Source organism: Fulmarus glacialis, unplaced genomic scaffold (genome assembly GCF_000690835.1).
Source record: "Fulmarus glacialis isolate BGI_N327 unplaced genomic scaffold, ASM69083v1 scaffold41761, whole genome shotgun sequence".
Classification (NCBI taxonomy): Eukaryota; Metazoa; Chordata; class Aves; order Procellariiformes; family Procellariidae; genus Fulmarus; species Fulmarus glacialis.
In genome coordinates, this window is record NW_009192926.1 from 17,825 (window position 1) to 32,990 (window position 15,166).

General features: G+C 37.8%; 1 protein-coding gene across 1 annotated transcript in view; it reads right to left on the minus strand.

Annotated features, from left to right (window-relative positions):
* The window catches only part of SPPL3 (signal peptide peptidase like 3), a 43,750-nt gene that overhangs the window by 15,537 nt on the left and 13,047 nt on the right, over positions 1 to 15,166 (minus strand). The window contains exons 2-3 of the mRNA XM_009587252.1: positions 8,449 to 8,526; positions 2,226 to 2,314 (exon numbers count right to left, since the gene is read on the minus strand). Coding sequence (XP_009585547.1) covers positions 2,226 to 2,314; positions 8,449 to 8,526 — 167 coding nt within the window. The remainder of the gene's footprint in view (positions 1 to 2,225; positions 2,315 to 8,448; positions 8,527 to 15,166) is intronic.

A 15,166-nucleotide genomic window follows, 5' to 3' on the forward strand; every position in this document is an offset into this window, starting at 1 on the left:
TGCAGTTTGACTACTAGGGGTATTAATAACAGGACAGGACATTTTTTATTATATTTTACCACGAGTTTTTAGAATTAATAACAAAATTGAGAGGATGAGGCTTTGAAAAGCCCACCTATCCCCACAAATTCTAATACTTAAGCAGTATCTGTAGCTATATTTACATTTGATCATGGGGGGGGGGGGAAGAAGCGATAAGTAGTAACGCAATTAAAAATACAAGACATAGTTATACTTGTAGAGCATTAAAATAACAGGTAACATCTGAAGCAGTCACTTGATAAGAAGCATCCAAAATGTCTCTAATGAAAAATTAATACATGACTCAGACTGAGATGAGATCTAAGACCAGATTAACATCACTGTGTTATGCCAAAATAATTAGACACTGCTGTATGAAGCAGGGTTTTACCAGTCCCAGGATTTTACGGATAAGCTTTTAGGTTATCAAGCAGTGTATCTGTGCATATGTATGTGTGCATGTATACACAGACATACCATACAAGTATATATACACACACATTGTTTGTGCGTGTGTGTGAGAACGCGTCTGTTTTATTTTCTTCCGTGGAAGAGCAGCAAGTTGTCTAAATAACGGGTTACCTGCACAACTCATAGTTACCAATGTATCCGAGTATGTCAAAAAACCTCAAACACACCTGAAATACACTCACTACAACTTAGTATCTGTCGTAAGTATTTAACCATTTCCATAAAAGACAAGCTAAACAATGAGCATGGAAGCCACGACACTTGCACTGTATGGTCATTTATTAGTTCAGGTCATGGATCTATTATTCTTAAACATAGTTAGCACAATAAATTTTAAAAACAAAAAGCAGAACTACTCAGTCTCTTGGGATTTCTATGTTACTGAGGTCTGGTACAAAAGGGTAAAGTACAATATAGATAGTCCAGTGATGACAGTGCAAAGACACAGAAATTCTTGTGTTCTGATCTGTGACTTAGATCTAGTTCCTTCTGCTTTGAGAAAGAGCATTTATTTACATGCCCTTCAACTTCCCAAGGGAAAAAACAAACAAAACAGAACCCCAGAAATGACATACTACAGACCACCTTGGCATTCGGGAATTAGTGCCTGCAGTGTTAAATGTCAAAGTTCTTAATTTCATTTCTGATCATTTTCACAGCTAATCGCCTTAATGTGCTTATTCCCCAGCCCCAGACTGTCTTCTCTTACTTCCCAGATGCCAAAAGCCTCAACTGTTCATTGCTGAATCACCAAGCACAGCAACCTCTTTGCTCTGCCTTGTCAACAGAAGCAGTGCTCTGACAACCATGTAAATTCCAAGAGTCTATATATAAAAAAAAAGGGCAAAAAACCCAAAAGACATATACAACATAATATATGTTATTAATTTCATAATTTCTAAGCTGTATTTCTTTCTTTAAACAAAGCAACCTTAGCATTCAGGGTTTTGTGCACAGGGCTGCTCACATATCTCACTCCTGTCTTCTAAACCTGCTGAAACTATTCATTCTAGAGCCTATTCTCAGAATATATAAACTGTTGTAAGTTAAACTCAGGTGTGAATTTACAGCACATTGTGTACAACGCATTCCACTCTAACTGTTCATATACATATTTTTACCTGCAAAACAGTGCATCTCAAATGGCCAAGCTGCCTGGAATCTATTTATAGATTACAGAGGGGACAGTCACCACGTAGAAGCTGACATGTTAATTCCCACTCCAAATAGATTGTGTGTAGACACATATTTTGTTGTCCATTATAAACGAGTTGCCCAAAGCCATGTGAACTCTATACTTCAATTTCTCTATTGATAAAGCTGAATCATCCTTATGGACTTGTTAGCATACCATGATCTCTCTCATTGCTTACGGACTGGCTAATACATCGTAGTGATAAACTCCAGACAAAAGAAATCACATTCCCTTCTCATAACTGTGTGGTGTTTTTTTTTTAAAAGTAAAGCAGTTTCCATTTCCAGTAAAACCTGACAAATTGTGCAGCATGCAATTTCTATGCGTTATTGAAATGTTACATTGATGTTTTAAATTTAGCTTCCATGGACATGAACTAGATAGCAGTATTAGTGCATAGCAAGATGGCAAATGCCAAGACAAAACAGTTCCATTATATCAAGTGAATCTACAACCCATGTAGCGTACGGATGAAGCAAAAGAAGACGCAGCACACTGAAGTGATGAAAGAAAGATAAGGAGTAAAGCTAACCCTTACTGTTATTGGTGCTGTTGCCATTAAAAGACCCAGCTGCGCTGCTATTGTCTTTCTCTTTGTCTTGATTCTCAAAGTCCATGTTAAGAGACCTGCAGGAAACAAAGCAAACTTAACAGGCAAGTTTCAAATTCCTATTTGGGCTCATCAGCTACGGTCTCGTTCTATGACAGCACCCTCTCCCTAAAAAAGCCCTTTAATGCCAGTTGTTAGAAAAAACACCATACACATTGGAAATCTAAAAAAAAAAAAAAAAAAAAATGCTTACAGTTAGGAATGAGGCACCAAATCACACAGGTTCTAATAGTGAGACTAGTCACCATAGTGTCTGCACTGGTAAGTGTTAACAACAAACCGCAACAAAGATATTTATCTGCATTACTGGCAAGTGTAGAACATCATGGAAATGCAGTAAAATTTCAATTCTGTGATGTATCTGAACTCTTTCCAAGTTCTCATTTTCATCCTTTTCATTCAAATATAACTATCAGGTTTCATTTTTAAAACAATATTATTTCTTTCCTCTAAATCCTGTTATGAATGATGACCAAAACTAGTTTGTAAGTACCCGTCTGCTGAATGTAAGATCTTACTTTAACTGAAAAAGTTTCAGCAAAGCCTAGAAAGTAACCAGATACGTATTTTAGATACAGGCAGAACAGATTACTAGAGGAAGCTCTGAATAAATAGTACAAATTGATACAACTTAATTCATCCATAGGAGCTGACAATATTCCCCTATGTACCCAGCTCAGCTCTAATTGATTCATTTTTTCATTCTGATATACGCACTTTTAAAAAATTCCAAAATAACAAAGCATTCTACCCCTTTTACCACAGTCTGACTTTGATGCAACTTCTAAATTATATTCTAACGAATTTTGGTGTAACTTTCTGAAACAGGGGAATTTCATTTAAGGTCTGTTTTGGCCAGTGGTAATTTCTATCGTTAAATTCTAGGTTGTTTTATATAAAAATACTAGCAATCAAATTTACCATAATAGTTTTTCATTCCGATACATGCATGTTATCCATGACATAGCTGCACATTTATTTATTCAAATAAGCTATACAGAAGCACTGTACAGCTTCCTTCTTATGTCTGCAGCAGCATCAAATAACAAGTATTTCAATAAAACTTCCAGGTCAACAGGCATTAAACTCCTTTTCAAGTTGGGCTGTGAGTAATCGCACTAAGCAAAGTGAACAAATTTTATTAATTTGTCAGACAAGTGAAAAATACACCACAATCTTCTATACAATTCTATAGGCATTGAAGTTATTTCATTTTAGTGGATAGGTTATGGATAGGTTACCTAATGCAATGCACAGGTGAGCAATTTTGTGCTGCAGTCATACAACCTGAAATCAAGCACATACAGGTCTATAGTATCGAGAGGTGTGGTGTGTTAAAGAAAGAGGGGTTGAGCAGTTTCACTGTATAAAACAAAAACAAAAAAAAAGGCTCTTCCAGTCTAAAATGGCTTTGTTTCTTCTGCTTCTATTATGCAAGTGCTCCCAAACAGTAGTATGAAATGAAAGCAGCTTTTGGGCTCAGGCAAAATATGAGGAAGCTTCAACCTCAGACATACAGTACTTCTACACAGACTGTGGATCATCAACTAAAAAGTTATCAAAAATACAAAGAGGCAATGGAGAACACTAAAATTCTAACAAATTAATCTGTTTTTAGCTCGTTCTTCTAAAGATCCCTCTACTCTGCCTCTTGTTTGGAGTGCCTTTATCCTTCATTCACACTTGCTTTTTCCCCATTAATGCATTGTAGCCTCATAATTTTCCTCTCAAGCTATAAAAATCCAGGAGGAGGCTGACAACCCTCCAGGACTTGATCCAAGATTCAGCCAAACAAGATAATTCTTTTCTCAGAGCAGCATTTCATTCCTCTCTGAATTAGCACAGTTTAGCAAGAACCTCACGCCATCACTCTCCCAGTGGCATCAGGCAACTCATAATTTAAGGGATTGCTATCAACAAAGAAAAGTGGAAGAAACTATTAGATCTACTGCTCATAAGCAACTTCAGCCCTTTTTCTTTCATTGCAATAGTGTCAGCAATTATTATCTTATTACCTATAAACATCCCTACCTCAAAAGCAAGCATAAATTAGGAAATTACTTTCACTTAGCAACACAGCCGCTCCAAGATCTGAGACAACTTCTGAATAATCTCCAACCATTTTATGATTTGATCCTTTCCTCTGCTACAAATTATCACTAACATAATAAAAAAATTGAGAAATGATCACTAAAACATCCTCCAAGAAAGTTAAAAATTATATTGTAAAACAAGATACACTGAAAACTACTGGAGTGTAAAGAAATCGCAAGCTGAGAAACATTTGCTTTTTTGTTCAAGTTTCTGCTGGGCTTCCAAAGGCAACATTCAGCCAGCACCTCCCATCGAGCAATAAACTACACAGTTGTTTCTTCTGTGGGTCCTCACAGTTCCAGTTGGTAGGATTTCCAGCACAATGTTTCAAAGCAAGCACGGCTCAGCCTCCCACAGGGAGCCACTCAGCAGGGTTACGCTAAGGCCAAAGGAATGAGTAAGCTGCTGGCACGTTACTATCATGAAAGTTCAGATTCAACTATGGATCACTTCCACTGCAGTAATGCTTCAGGGAAACCCTGCAGGAGAATATTCTTATGAAAGAATGGAGGAAATATGAAAGCAAGTATGTATCTACAGAGTCGCTTGCAGATGCGATACATTCTTGCTCTACTTAGTGAGGACAGTCACCCATCTTAAGAGCTCTGGGACTGTGAGAATTGTAGGTTGCCACAGAATTGCCAGATTTCAATTGCTCTAAATGAAAAATTGCAATTAGAATCAGTCATTGACGTGAGTTTAATTCAACCAAATCTCAATGCATATTATAGAGAGAACCTAAAAGATGTTGTGTGCTCTAACATTGCTACAGTCGCTATAAAACATTGCAGTGAGATTAAAGGACAAGTTCCAATGCAAGATCTGGAGTGGGAATAAGAATAGGGGAAACAATAGCAGAAAGTGCATGTAAAAACTTTTTCACTGCCTGGATGGGGTAAGCATGCCCAAGTCCCACGTCTCTGATAAGAACATCTCACCTTCAGCAGCTATTTTATGTGTACCCACTTGTGCATGCACACGCGCAGACAACCTTTGTAGCACTCAGTGAGAAAGTCTGTCCAAATCTCCGATTCCACCCTGCCAGCGCTGCAGCTGTAGATGCTTATGAACTCCACAGCCTTTCTCTTTAAGTTTTATTGTGAAATATGTATCCTGATTTCTGTAAATGTCAAGTCGTAAAGCCAACCATAAGGACACTGTTTGAACTATTTTCTATTTACACACATATTTTAGGCACCCAAAGCCTACAGTTAGAAGACACTAGTTTCACCCCATGCTTCTTGGTTTGGTTTAAAAGGAAGATACTTGGTCAGGTAGATTCTGGGTGAAATCAGGCTTTACACAAGCTAAGAGACCATGTCTGGGTATGTGACAGGATAGAAAAGGATTTAGCTGTTACCTGCCTGCACGTAACCCCAACATTTAAATCACAGAGAAGCACTTGGACAAGAATAGGTGGCTGTCTTGCAAGAACCCATAGGAAACACACTGTTTCAAGCTAAACTCACCTCTTTAAAAAAACATAACTAACATATATATTGCACGCTCCAGTTTACAGCTTGTAACAGTTTAAAAGATTACACTTGCCCCTTTGGCAGTCAATAATAAAGTACATTAAGTTCAAGGACTGAGACAGTCAGAATGTACATGGGAGAGATGTTCAGAAGGGCTTGAAGCTAAAACTCCTGACCCAGCACAAACGTAGGAAGGAAACGCTCGTTCACCCACAGTAAGAGAAGCGGGAACTCAACTCTATAACGTTCTGGATGCGGACTTTACCCATGATCTATTAGACATTCTTCTGAATACCTTGGGGGTTTGGGGGCTTTTTTTGTTTGTTTGTTTCGTTTTTGGACAAACGCTGCTTGTATGAATAAAGACAGTGGACCACGGCTTTCCTTTGTTTCTCTGAAACCTCTTGCATTAGATTAGATCCACCACACATGTGGATTTTATCCTAATGACTCACCCACCCAATTCTTTCTGACCCTATTACTGCAATTCTGTTTAAGTCACCTGCCAGCAATACCACAATAACTCTATTTGCTTCTTTTCAGACTGAAAATCAGAAACCAAACCCACTTTCTGCAACATGAAGGTTAACTGAGGAGTGCTATTTGCTTTTTTTCTTACGACAGCTCCATTTGAGACGAAGCACTCAAATCTAGATGAAGACATCATTGTTGTCATTTGAGAATAAGCACCTTAAGCTGTAACTTTCGTTGTTCTAACAAGTCACTTTTCTAAGAAGATCCACTCACTTTGCCAGAAGTGTTTATTTTACTACTTTAGGAATTTCCAGATGAATATAATTTTGCAACTTACTACCACACTTGAATTTCTTAAATAACTTAATTGTATCTTAGACCCCTTTGTTAACACCACTGTACAATCTTCTGTAAAAAACTGCTTTTGACCTCACTCGCTGACCAAACAGAATGGGAATTGGTCCAAGTCACCATCATAACTGTGGGTTTCAGCTCAGACATCTGCTAAAGAAACTACATATAGGAAATTAATTAGAAAATTAATTTTAAAACTATGGGACCCTATCTTGGTCTGTAACAGCTTGCATCTTGGGGGCTTCACGATACATGCAAAGGAAGTGGACTAAAACAGGGCACTTCCTCAATTGATTTGTATCCATCACCATTCCACTACTTCATCCAGTAAGTTAGATTGTTCTGAAGTTTGCAGTCCTTGTTACGTGAGTAGTTTTAAATGTAAATCATAGGACAAGATGGTAAAAGAGCATGTGTATATAAGGAGCAAACAGCAGGGGAAAATTTTTAAGAGCAAGGAGTTCTGAGAAGGGTAGGCAATTTAAGTTCAAGCACTCCTGCTGTTTTATATTGCATTATGTTTTCACAATTGAATTTTAATAAATGCTATGGCTTCTTGCAGCCAGATGCATAGCTCCTTTTTACACAACTGCATAAATTCAAGTAGTTAAAAACTGAATTAGTCCCTCAACTATATGCTAGACTGACTCAAAACTTGAAGAAAAAAACTAAACAAATACAATCTTTTATTTCTTTTTTTTTTTCATTTTCATCATCTCTAGATTTTGTCTTCCTAAGGCCTTCTATTTTAATTCCATCAGCAGTACTGTTACCTAATACTTGCTAGCAACAACAGACAGCCCTTATCAAAAATTGGCTCTTTTATTATATGATTTCATTAACTTATGAAGGTGATTTAAAACCTCTTATCCTAACAGCTGTGACTTACATCATATGTATGACCATGGCTATCATCTACTTCAGGAATACTCATAGCAGTTCAGAGACTTCATAGTGAATGTACGGCCTTTACCATTGACTCCTTAAATGAAGCAATACTCTTCAAGAAACAGGAAGAAAAACATGCTGTACTTGAAAAAAGTAATACTTTCATGCTGTGATTAATTATTATTTTTTAATATGTCAGTATGAATCTCACTTCTTAGGTGCCACTACATCAAAAAAACCTGTATAATACAAGCTGCAAGTCTAAAGAGACAACAATGTTTTCTCTAAACTATACTCAAGTCTCCTAGAGTGGGGCAAATTTGATTTTTGAAGATTCAAACTTACCCTGCAGCAGTTCTCAGGCACTTTGCTGGAATTCAACAGTGATGGTGTTTCCCACTTCTCTATTAAGCTGTTACTCACACTCAAGTAAATAGCACTGGGACTTGGGAATCTCTGTTTTACAAGACTTGTTTGCAATCACAAGAAGGATGTGCTGAATCGACCAACACTGAAACATTATATATAAAATTCTATTGATAGCATTACACTCCTATCTCTCTCGACAATCCTTTTATACCCTCCAAAATACAATTTTACAGAGTTGTCCTGAAGGCCTAACTTCTAAGTTATCTTATATATGCTTGTAACCTGAGGTACTATTACGTGTTTCAGACACCCCAGTTAGCTATTTTTTCTTCCTTTTCCACTTCCTTTTCAGAAGAAGAAATATTTCACTTACATTAGCCATCAGTCTGACAAAGATACAATGAAACAAAAGGCATAAACATAAACTGTATTCAGTCACTTGCCATATTTTTATTTGAAAAAGAAAAATTCTGCAGAACCTTAAAGAAAAATCTTACCTGAAACTGCCATAGACTATGAGGAGAATAGAAATCAGGAAAGTAGACACTTGACTGGAATCCACAAGGGAATATGCCCTGGAATTGGGAAAAAGAAAGCAGGTGTATTATCACGAGTGTCCATTTCTCCACTGCCGTTTGCAAATTCTTTTTCTTATTATAATACAGATGGAGAACTGGATAACAAATCTTTACGGCAGCTCTTTCTAAAGTTCTCGTATCATCTAGGAATATAAAGCCTGTAGCTTGTACATTAACTTTTTATATTCAAGACTGCAGCATGCAAAATCTGTACAACAACTAAAGGACAATTCAAAATCCTTGTGGTAATTTATTCTGAACTCATCACATTCAGATTTTTTTTCTCAAACACATTAAAATTGCTTCAATTGCAACTAATGCAACCTTGCATATAAATAACACTAACCTGTTTTCTGTAAGACTTCTTAGGTCTTAACTGATAATAGTTAAGTTGCAATATGACAGTCATGGTTCACTTAGTCCAGGGTTAAAGGAAACCAAAACAAAAGGAAACACAAAACCCCAAACCCCACAAGAAGCTGCAATATGCATTTATTAAACCACACACAATTACTTCCCTATTTCATCTTGCAGACCACTTGATAAAGGATTCCCCATAGAAATTTCAGATGAAAACTCAGCACTATTTAGATAGATTTCCTGATACAACATACCTTCGTGTTTAAAGCACGGAAAAATAAACATTAATATTCACCGATTTTTTCTCCTATCCTTGACAGACCAAACCCTACTCTGTAGCTTACACTGAAACTTCTTTTGATCTGGACATTGGGACAGAGGGAGCCCCAGCAAGTTCCCAGCTGACAGCCAACTGGGGAGAGTGGGGTTGATATACTAAGGAAGAAAAGTCCTTTAAGAGGGATCTTGAGGAATGGACCAACAAGACGACGACAGCTCGCAAGTCAAGAGACATGATCACTCCCTCTACTTAGCACTCGTGAAGCCTTACAGTTTTGGGGGCCCCAAAAGAGAAGAACACTGGCACACTGGAATAAGCCAAGCAGAGGGCCACCACGTTGGTGGGGGTACAACATAGGAGGAGAGGCTCCCAGAGTCGCACTACACCTTCCAACGGTTTTTCAACAACTTGTGCTGAAGTAATGGAAAAGAATAATGCCCAATGTTAATTGCATTAGTCTTATCCTACAAAAAAGACAACTAAACATTCCTAAAACCAACCAAAAAGCCTAATTTCAGCAAGACTATGGATATGGAACAAAGATAATTGAATTACATGATAGTTCCAAATTAAATATCACGAAGCAAATAAAAACTAAAGCTACAAGACAGTTAAAGAATCACTCATCCCATTCCTAATTTAAAAGCAATTTAGAGAAAATTAGCAAACCACTAGACACACACTTTAAAATACTTTAATATATAAACACAAACGTGAACCTTCTGCTATAGAAATTCAATATTAAACATCACTGAAAAACAGACTGCCTCTTTTAGATGAAATTATATACTTGTTGAATCAGCTTTTAAGAAATGAGAAACTACTTTTGTTAATTACCATAAATAAAGTCAACGTTACCCCACACTAAAAGTGAAAAACAGATGTCTTATTTGCTCATGAAGTTGGCCAACACATAAAGACGATCCTAAGCTTTATATTTTTTTTTCATTTCGGTCATGTTTGACCTCTAGTTTCCAGGCTGTGGAACAGAAGTCTTAAAAGCATCCATGAAGATCAATATACTGAGTTGCAAATACATGCAATATGTAACTAAGCACTTACAATCAGTGTATATATAAATGCTGTTCAGGTTATATACAATATAGTTCATAGCATATAATTTTTAGCCAATGATTACAGCTAAGCAGAAACCGAGAAGAAACAGCTTAAGGATGAGCATACTAGTTTTATGTCCTGTTACTAGCTTCAATTTCAGGGAGAAGCACTCCCTCACCCAACCTTGAGTGAAGGGAAAGGGAAACTTCATATCCTGTTTGGATTTGAGAATAAATAGTGGAATTCATCTATTAAAAGAATCTTCAGGAGCTCCAAATGTATGAGAAAAGCAAAATGAGAGAGTGGAATTTCAACTGGAATTAATCACGTCCAGGGTTATGCACTAAACTTTATTAACTGATGTTCATAAAATTATATCTTCATAAATTGGCAAATACTTTTGAGATGAACAATGTTTTCTATATAATTCATCATTCAGTGGCAACTTTGGAAGCTATGATAATTAAAATGCCATTTCATCATAATTACTAAACATTAGTCAAAGGCTGTAAATGTTAGAAAGATTTATAAATCAGATAAAATAAGGATGATACACAGATCATGGATCAGCCCTGTGCATAATCCATTAAGTTTTGTATTAAAAACTGAGGGCTCTTTGGTACAATGAAAGAAACTGAATACCTGCAAGCCCATTCTAAACAATGATCTAATACACCATAACGCTACTGATAGGCTACAGTGACGATTAGGACAGCTATCTACTGATTCTGTGCAAGGGAGAAACAAGAATTAAAGTCCTTCCATCCTGCACAAGAAAAGTGCAATAGTGTAATTATGAACTCATCGCAGACCAGTGATGTTTCCTGACTTCTCCGCACAGAGATCTTATAGCAGGACATCGCGATTATGGTCTGGGAAAACTCATGTTCACTCATACCCCAGCAAACAGGGCCAGGGAGATATATTCACACTTTCCTTCTTCCAGCTGGACAAAGAGCAACGCAAAACACACACAGGATGACAAGTCTACGAGCAACCGCACAGCGGGAGTCAAGCGAGCAGCTCAGGCATGTCCAGATTCCATCCAAAGTTTCTATCACAAGCAGCCCACAAGCAAACTTCAAGAATGATTTTTTAATGCTGAAGTGAATCTCATCGTAATAAAACCTGCATCTTTTTAACACCTAATTATATTGCACAAAACCTGAAAGCAGAACTGAATCCTAAAATCCTAACCACTGGACAGTTCATTAAGAGACTAAAAACCCCTGATCCCAACTAAACACTTTCTAATGCATTAGTGTAGACTAGAGATAATAAGCAAATGACAGCATCACATGAAAGAACAAAGAAGTAAGATTACTTCAAAGTTTTGAATATTATTCAAAATGCCAGACAGTGATCTGCAAACCCATTTGTATTTTTAACTGAAATTTAAATGACCTTCTACAAGTCCAACAGAGTCCATATGCATATAACTGGATTCTCCTATAAGCACATTTCAAGTATGCCAGTTGGCATACTCCCACAGCCAAAGACGGCATCAGTGCTACGTTCTTCTCAAATGGGATCAGCCAAAACCAAAACAAAACCCCACACTTAAAAAATTTTTCAAAGCCGGAGCAGACTTTGTGCAGTCACGTTTAACCAGCCTTCCACAGATAAAAACGAAACCCTCTTCCTTCTACAAGGTACTTTTGTAAAATTAAGTATTTAATCTCAGAACAAGTAGTGGAAACTTATGCACAGAAAATCATAGAATCATAGAATGGTTTGGGTTGGAAGGGACCTTAAAGATCACCTAGTTCCCACCCCCCCTGCCATGGGCAGGGACACCTTCCACAAGCCCGTGCATAGCTGTCCTTTGACTTAAATACTGATTTTAGAAGCAATTCTTAGTACTTACTACATGACAATCCATGAAGAAAAGATTGTTATTCTTCATTCTCATTCTGAAAATTAATACTGGATAAGGCCATGCTAAAGACTGCTGTCTTTTGAAGGACTGACTTTAGTGCAGTTCATCTCCATGCCACATTACAAGAACAACCACCAACCCATTTCTAAATTCTAGTATATATATGCTCAAAATACAAAGACACCATTGGTTTTCCCAGGTGAGTACATTTTTTAGGATTCTTACACTACCACACCTGAAATTCAACATCCATGTAAGGAAGTTGTTTTAGAAATAAGTTATTTAAATGGGCTATCAGACAGCTTCTTGCTAACTCAGTCAAGTAACTAATAACTACTAATAGTTATTAGACTATAATATTAGACCCATATATTAGACCCAAGTATTTTATAAAACCAAACACACCGATGGCTTACTTTTCTCTGTAAGCTCCTTTTCTCAACCAGCTAGTGAGCGGTAACTTGCCAAACGCCTTCTCTACAACTTGAGATCTCACTCTGAACCTGCATCTTTACACGGCCGAGACCAATTTTAGCAAATTCTCTGCCATTAGGCATCTATTTCTGGCAGCTTTATGGGCAAGTGCTTACAACACAGAGCCTGCTAAGGCATGCCAAGACAGAGACACAGCAAGCACTGTTCTATAACATATTCTGTGTGTCAGCCCTACAGCTATACAGTGCAAGTATTGTCCAGACAACAATCCAAGCAGCGAGCTCTCCAGCCTGGCACAGACTGCTCCATAGACCTTTACCTACAGAACAATTCCAGGGATGCCCAGCCACTGCGACACACCACCACTTCTACCCGTCCCAAACAGTAACCATGCAAAATACGCCACACCAGTTACAGCTGGCGTTCCAAGCAGCACTCTCCCTTCTTCTGGGAAAAAATGAATAACTTCTGTATTCCCGAGGGGAACAGAGACACGCCTCATTCCCAGCTAGAGAAGATGGTAACCAGCTAATAAAAGCTGAAACAACAACTGTAATAGCGTTACATTACAGACACTTGCAAGCTCTCCTTCCTCTGTATCAGTAGCTGCAGGTCAAGCTCTCTTTTCCCCCGTGGCCACAGGTCCAAGCTCACCTGTCTTTGACTGTGAACCTTCACTCTACAGGGTCTCTGTCATCTGACTGCTTAGGAATTTCTTATAAAAACCCCTCTTTTAGCCCTACTGTTCTCCTATTACGTACTTACTTCTTAACTCCTCTATTTTTGTTATTTCTTTTGCACCTCCAACTCAAGAAAACCACCCAGTCAATGCAAGCACTGGTTTTCATGTTTCAGCTCTTCCTTATCACCAAAAGATAAGCAGTTTGTTGGTAAGAGTCTCAACAGTCCTTGCAAACCAGCAGTAGGAGTCCCTTAGGGAAAGCCTAGTACTTCTTTCTGCCCTCCATGTTGAGCAGTAAGTATCTGCAACTCACTTTGTTCAATGAAGAGAAAGACAGAACTAGGAACCACATGTCTCCTGATGACAGCACAGAGCATTACCCTCTGCATAACCTACTCGTCATGGGCCAGTCTGACATGACCACAAACCAACACTGCCATTACAAAAGCAACTTCTTCTCACCTTTTACCAGTCACCTATTCTCGTTCTTCATCCCGAGCCAGCACCACCATTTGCAAAACTAGATCAGGGGACTTGTCTGCTTGAATAATAACGGAGAATGAATGGGAAGGTTTCTCAAGTGATTCAGATTCCTGATCTGGCATGCTTCTGGACATAAAAATCAAAGAGGAAAGACTTTTCAGTGGTAGCATTGGCTTAAGTACCCTAAAACTATCGCCTCAGAGATCAGGGAATTGAAATAAAAACCTCCTTCTATTTGCACAAGAAGCCTACTAAATGAATGATCAAAGAAATTCAGCCCCTCAATGTTTCAGTAGCAAATATCACTCCCCTGATTTCCAGGTACAAGAGAAATTATTGTGAAAAATTCTGCCAAGAGGGGAAGGAAAAGCCTGCGCTTTTTTTAGCAAGGCATACTAAAGCCCTTGGATGTGAATCATTCTCATACAAAAGCTGTTGTAACAGCAGCAAGGTAAACTTTCCCTGCATTTACTGTACATATATGAGAATGCAAACAATAGAGCAACAAATAAATCACATCAACTTGAAAAGTGCAGTAGATGAACTAACTTCACTAAAGTTCACATGAAGGGAGAAGACTGCATTTTCATCAGGTATTTTTCTTTATCAGTGATCATAATATCCAAGTGCTTTCAAGATTAAGGAAAATAAAACCATGAAAGGAAGGTAAGCATATGAGATAGGCTAGAGTAAGGATGGATTAAAATAGAAGAGACAGGTCTTTTACTTTGTTTAATGGGACCAAATCTACAACTTGCAGACATCTATCACAGAATCACAGAAATTCACACTGACAGGAATGTCAGGAGATCATTTAATTCCTTGAGTTATAATTTGATCTTACTTTGGGGAAAGACAGTCAGTCAGTCATGACAGATGTTTACCTCATCTGTTGTTTAAAACAGTCATTGGTAAAATGAGAAGACTTTTCCTGACATCTAATGTAAGTCTTTCTGACTACAATTTTAGTCCATACTTTTTCTCCTATACAAAAAGTGCTTAAAAACTCACGGGAAGCTTATCATACCAGACACAACTGGAGTAAACTGGATCCATATGTTAATTCACCCACATATTTCAGATTCTGAAAGATGTGGCTGCTTGAGAAGTGGCCACACAAAACTTCAAATACTCTTCAGCCCACATTAAAAGCGACGACTATTTATTCAATCAATATGGTACTCTTCATCTACAATTAAAATATCAGTTTTATTACCAAATGTCCACTGTCTCCTCACAAGGTAAGTGACAATAATCCATGCCCACCAAAACATGTATCCCACTTCCCCAATTTCCATTCTCTTTGAAAGAAAACTCCACGTGGGTAGGTACCACCATTGTACAGGTGACAATGAAGCACCTCCTTCCCTGCCCTATTACTCGTCGTTCATTTTCAGAACTTGCCGAATGCATGCATTCAGTTTGAGGGTCCCATCTCAGCAGACAGTCAATTCTTTCAAAA